This window comes from Ovis aries, chromosome 15 (assembly GCF_016772045.2).
Source record: "Ovis aries strain OAR_USU_Benz2616 breed Rambouillet chromosome 15, ARS-UI_Ramb_v3.0, whole genome shotgun sequence".
NCBI classification, from domain to species: Eukaryota; Metazoa; Chordata; class Mammalia; order Artiodactyla; family Bovidae; genus Ovis; species Ovis aries.
This window is the reverse complement of record NC_056068.1, coordinates 257,755-264,261: the sequence shown is the minus strand read 5'-3', so window position 1 is coordinate 264,261 and position 6,507 is coordinate 257,755. Positions and strand designations below refer to the sequence as shown.

Below are 6,507 nucleotides of genomic sequence, written 5' to 3'. Positions count from 1 at the left end.
AGGATCGGTGGCTGTGCGGGTGCAGGAGGGCCGAGAGGAGCTACTCTAGGTTCAAGGTCAGGAGGGGCGGCTGTGAGGTGATACCCCTTGTCCAAGGTAAGGAGCAGTGGCTGCGCTTTGCTGGAGCAGCCGTAAAGAGATACCCCATTTCTAAGGTAAGACAAACCCAAGTAAGACAGTAGTGTTTCAAGAGGCAACAGAGGGCAGACACCCTGGAACCAAATCACCGACAACTAGTGAATCTAATCACATGGACTGCAGCTTTGTCTAACTCAATGAAACTAAGCCATGCCATGTGTGGCCACCCAAGACAGGCGGGTCACAGTGGAGAGGTCTGACAGAATGTGGTCCACTGGAGAAGGGAATGGAAAACCACTTCAGTATTCTTGCCTTGAGAACCCCATGAACAATATGAAAAGGTAAAATGAAAGGATACTGAAAGAGGAACTCCCTAGGTCAGTAGGTGTCCAATATGCTACTGGAGATCAGTGGAGAAATAACTCCAGAAAGAATGAAGGGATGGAGCCAAAGCAAAAACAATATCCAGCTGTGGATGTGATTGGTGATAGAAGCATGGTCCGATGCTATAAAGAGCAATATGCATAGGAACCTGAAATGTTAGGTTCATGAAACAAGGCAAATAGGAAGTGGTCAAACAGGAGATGGCAAGAGTGAATGTTGACATTCTAGGACTTAGCAAATTAAAATGGATTGGAATGGGTGAATTTAACTCAGATGACCATTATATCTACTACTGTGGGAAGGAATCCCTTAGAAGAAATGGATTATCCATCATGGTCAACAAAATAATCTGAAATGCAGTACTTGGATGCAATCTCAAAAACAACAGAATGATCTCTGTTCATTTCCAAGGCAAACCATTTAATATCACAGTAATCCAATTCTATGCCCCAATCAGTAATGCTGAAGAAGCTGAAGTTGAATGGTTCTATGAAGACCTACAAGACCTTTCAGAACTAACACCCAAAAAAGATGTCTTTTTCATTATAGGGGACTGGAATGTAAAAGCAAGAAGTCAAGGAACAACTGTGGTAACAGGCAAATTTGGCCTTAGAATATTAAATGAAACAGGGCAAAGACTAATAGAGTTTTACCAAGATAACACACTGGTCATAGCAAATACCCACTTCCAACAACACAAGATAAGACTCTACACATGGACATCAACAGATGGTCAACCCTGAAATTAGATTGGTTACATTCTTTGCAGCCAAAGGTGGAGAAGCTCTATACAGTTAGCAAAAACAAGACCAGGAGCTGACTGTGGCATAGAACATGAACTCCTTATTGCCAAATTCAGACTTAAATTGAAGAGAGTAGGGAAAACCACTTAACAATTCAGATATGACTTAAATCAAGTCCCTTATGATTATACAGTGGAAGTGAGAAATAGATTTAAGGGCCTAGATCTGATAGATAGAGTGCCTGATGAAATATGGATGGAGGTTCGTGACATTGTACAGGAGACAGGGATCAAGACCATCCCCATGGAAAAGAAATGCAAAATAAGCAAAATGGCTGTGTGGGGAGGCCTTACAAATAGCTGTAAAAAGAAGACAAGTGAAAAGCAAAGGAGAAAAGGAAAGATATAAACATCTGAATAGCAGAGTTCCAAAAAATAGCAAGGAGAGAAAAGAAAGCCTTTCTCAGTGATCAATGCAAAGAAATAGAGGAAAACAACAGAATGGGAAAGACTAGAGATCTCTTCAAGAAAATTAGAGATACCAAGGAAACATTTCATGCAAAGATGGGCTCGATAAAGGACAGAAATGGTATGGATCAAACAGAAGCAGAAGATATTAAGACGAGGTGGCAAAATACAAAGAAGAACTGTACAAAAAAGATCTTCACAACCCAGATAACCACGGTGGTGTGATCACTCACCTAGAGCCAGACATCCTGGAATGTGAAGTCAAGTGGGCCTTAGAAAGCATTACTACAAACAAAGCTAGTGGAGGTGATGGATTTCCAGTTGAGCTATTTCAAATCCTGAAAGATGATGCTGTGAAAATGTTGCACTCATTATGCCAGCAAATTTGGGAAACTCAGCAGTGGCCACAGGACTGGAAAATGTCAGTTTTCATTCCAACCCCAAAGAAACTAAATGCCAAAGAATGCTCAAACTACCACACAATTTCACTCATCTGACACACTGGTAAAGTAATGCTCAAAATTCTCCAAGCCAGGCTTCAGCAGTATATGATCTATGAACTTCCAGATGATCAAGCTGGTTTTAGAAAAGGCAGAGGAACCAGAGATCAAATTGCCAACATCCGCTGGATCATGAAAAAAGCAAGAGAGTTCCAGTAAAACATCTACTTTTGCTTTATTGACTATGCCAAAGACTGTGTGGATCACAATAAACTGTGGAAAGTTCTTGAAGAGATGGGAATTCCAGACCACCTGACCTGCCTCTTGAGAAACCTATACGAGGTCAGGAAGCAACAGTTAGAACAGCACATGGAACAACAGACTGGTTCCAAATAGGAAAAGGAGTACGTCAAGGATGTATATTGTCACCCTGCTTATTTAACGTATATGCAGAGTACATCATGAGAAACGCTGGTCTAGAAGAAGCACAAGCTGGAATCAAGATTGCTGGGAGAAATATCACTAACCTCAGATATACAGATGACACCACCCTTATGGCAGAAAATGAAGAGGAAATAAAAAGCCCCTTGATGAAAATGAAAGAGTAAAGTGAAAAGTTGTCTTAAAGCACAACATTGAGAAAGCTAAGGTCATGGCCTCTGGTCCTTTCACTTCCTGGCAAATAGATGGAGAAACAGTGGAAACAGTGTCAGACTTTATTTATTTATTTATTTATTTATTTTGAGCTCCAAAATCACTGCAGATGGTGATTGCAGGCATGAAATTAAAAGACACTTACTCCTTGGAAGGAAACTTATGACCAACACAAATAGCATATTGAAAAGCAGAGACATTACTTTGGAACAAAGGTCCATCTAGTCAAGGCTATGTTTTTTCCAGTGGTCATGTATGGATGTGAGTGTTGGACTGTGAAGAAAGCTGAGCGCTGAAGAATTGATGCTTTTAAACTGTGGTGTTGGAGAAGGCTCTTGAGAGTCCCTTGGACGGCAAGGAGATCCAACCAGTCCATTCTAAAGGAGATCAGTCCTGAGTATTCTTTGGAAGGACTGATGCTAAAGCTGAAACTCCAATACTTTGGCCACCTGATGTGAAAAGTTAACTTTTGGAAAAGACTGATGCTGGGAGGGATTGAGGGCAGGAGGAGAAGTGGACGACAGAGGATGAGATGGCTGGATGGCATCACCAACTCCGGACATGAGTTTGAGTTAACTCCGTGAGATGGTGATGGACAGGGAGACCTGGCATGCTGTGATTAAGGGGTTCACAAATCGTTGGACATGACTGAGCGACTGAACAGAACTGAACTGAACTGAACTGAAGCTCTGCATTAAGAATGATTCTACCTCTGTTGATTAGTCTTTTTTAAAACAACTTCGGAACATTGCAATCTGTAAAGAAAATAATTGAACGATTTATTATATAAATTGGCCTAAATTGAGTTAATTGAACCATGTGATGTTAGGAAGATTAGAGTCAAATTTCCGTTCCCCTAGCAGCACAAAGTGAAAGGTAAAGTCGCTCAATCATGTCCGACTCTTTTGTGACCCAGTGGACTGTAGCCTACCAGGCTCCTCCGTCCATGGGGTTCTCCAGGCAAGAATACTGGAGTGGCTTGTCATTTCCTTCTCCAGGGGATCTTCCCGACCCAGGGATTGAACTCAGGTCTCCCGCATTGGAGGCAGACGCTTTAACCTCTGAGCCAGCAGGGAAGCCCAAAGTTACCAAATTTTGTTATATGCTATAAACTTATTAAGTGCTATCTTAGATAAATGAAAAATGAATACATAAATGGATAAGCAAGCAGAACTATGATATACGTTTTTGCCACTTCTCTTTTCCCCTATCCAAGTCTCTCTTCCTTTATCTGCATAAACTCTTCTGAATGAAAAATTACTCCTATAATTCATACAGGACTGTTATTTCTGAATCTGGAGTCTCTGTTTTTTTTGTTTTTGTTTTTTTTTTGAGTCTATTTAGATAGGAATGCTACATGCTCCTGTATTGTGGGGACAAAGTAATAAATTGGAATGTCCCCCGTGGCTGAGACTGTAAAGAATCTGGCTGCAATGTGGAAGACTCAGGTTTGATTCCTGGGATGGGAAGATCCCTTGGATAGGAGAATGACTACTCACAATAGTATGATTGCCTGGATAATTCCATGAGCCGAAGAGGTTGACAGACTATAGTCCATGAGTTAGCAGAGAGTTGGAGATGAGTGATTGGTAAAATAGGCCTCAGTAATTTTTCTTCAAATTCCTATAATGTGGGACTCTAATACTCAGTGGTAAAGAATCCACCTAACAATGGAGGAGATGCGGGTTCAATCCCTGGATCAGGAAGATCCCCTTAAGAAGGAAATGGCAACCCACTCCAGTATTCTTGCCTGGGAAATCCTATGGACAGAGAAGCCTGGTAAGCTATAGCCCATGGGGTCACAAAAGAGTTGAGCATCACTTAGCAACTAAACAACAACAACACTACAGTAAGTAGGAAATACAATTTTCAATGTTTGAATTTCTAAGTATGCATATACTGGGAAGCTTCCATGGTTTTTCAGTGGTTAAGACTCTGCTTCCACTGCAGGGGTCACCAGTCAGGTCCCTGATCCCTGGTCAGGTAACTAAGATCTTGCATGTGGCATGACTAATAAACAAATAAATATGCACATACTACTAAAGACTGCAAAAGTGTTTCCAAACATGCTCACCATTTTTTCCAGAATCATCCTTGGGGCCAATGATGAATCTACAATTTTACAGCAATCTGTAAGTAACTGTTGGTGGTTGAAGCCATTTTAAGATAAACTTTGGGTTATAATTCCCTCATTCCAATGAGACTGCCCTGGTGGCTCAGATGGTAAAGCATCTGCTTGCAGTGCAGGGGACCCCGGTTTGACCACTGGGTTGGGAAGATCCCTTCGAGAAGGAAATGGCAACCCACTTGAGTACTCTTGCCTGGAAAATCCCATGGACAGAAGAGCCTGGTAGCTACAGTCTATGGGGTCGCAAAGAGTCGGGCATGACTGAGCAACTTCACTTTCACTTTCACTTTCCCTCATTCCAAAATAAGGTGGAGACACAAGAGACATTCTGTTTGGGAATCATCTGTACATTGTATACTTAGCTACTAGGGATTATGACCTTGTTAAAAGTCTTACCTCCTTCAGTCTGAGACTATGACTGATGATAGCTATGTGTGAAGGTAACTGAGGGTCGAAGAAAAAGAGAGAAAGGGAATACAAGAAAGATAGAGAAGAAATGTATGATGAACTTCTCATTCACTTCTTATTTTAATTTATCTAAGTGAATAATTTTAATTTATCTAAGTGATCTCGCAAAGAGTCGGACACGATTGAGTGGCTGAACTGATTGACTGACTGAAGTGAACAATGCTGGCACCTAAGAAAATGGGCAGAGGAAATTCCACCTTGGTGACTGAATTTGTTCTTTTGGGATTGACAGATGTTCCATATCTTCAGCCCATCCTCTTTGTGCTGTTCCTAGGGATCTATCTGATTACCGTGGGAGGGAACCTTGGGATGTTACTGTTGATCAGGATAGATTCACGCCTCCACACCCCTATGTACTTTTTTCTTGCCAGTTTGTCCTGCTTGGATTTGTGGTATTCCACTAACATGACTCCCAAGATGTTGGTGAATTTCTTATCAGAGAAAGAAGACATTTCCTACACTGCTTGTTTAATCCAGTGCTATTTTTTCATTGCCATAGTGATTACTGAATATTACATGCTAGCTGTGATGGCTTATGATAGGTACATGGCCATCTGCAACCCTTTGATTTATAGCAGCAAAATGTCCAAGGGGGTCTGCATTCGCCTGATTGCTGGTCCATATACCTACGGGTTCCTTAGTGGCCTGATGAAAACCATGTGGACATACCGCTTGAACTTCTGTGGCTCCAATGTCATTAATCACTTCTATTGCGCTGACCCAGCCCTCATTCGACTCTCCTGCTCTGACACTTACATTAAGGAGACACCCATGTTTGTGGTGGCAGGATTTAACCTCTCCAACTCTCTTCTCATAATCCTCATCTCCTACATCTTCATTCTCACTGCTGTCCTGAGAATGCGCTCTGCTGAAGGCAGGCACAAAGCTTTTTCCACCTGTGGGTCCCATCTGGTGGCAGTGACTGTGTTTTATGGGACCCTGTTCTGTATGTACCTTAGACCTCCCACAGACCAGTCAGTGGGGCAGTCCAAAACCATTGCTGTTTTCTACACTTTTGTAAGCCCTATGTTGAACCCCATCATTTATAGTTTGAGGAACAAGGATGTGAAACAAGCCTTTTGGAAATTGATTAGAAGAAAGGTACTTTTGAACTAAAATTGCAGTGTCTTTTTTTATGTATTAAA

At 41.6% G+C, this 6,507-nt stretch overlaps 1 protein-coding gene across 1 annotated transcript; it reads left to right on the top strand.

Annotated features, from left to right (window-relative positions):
* Positions 1-5,521: 5,521 nt before the first annotated feature.
* Positions 5,522-6,478, top strand: LOC101115480 (olfactory receptor 5M5). The gene has a single exon (XM_004016519.3). The coding sequence runs from the start codon at positions 5,522-5,524 to the stop codon at positions 6,476-6,478; it is 957 nt and encodes a 318-aa protein (XP_004016568.3).
* Positions 6,479-6,507: the final 29 nt, after the last annotated feature.

Coding starts and splice junctions, on each gene's coding strand:
- LOC101115480 (XM_004016519.3), top strand. CDS start 5,522: ATGCTGGCACCTAAGAAAATGGGCAGAGGAAATTCCACCTTGGTGACT.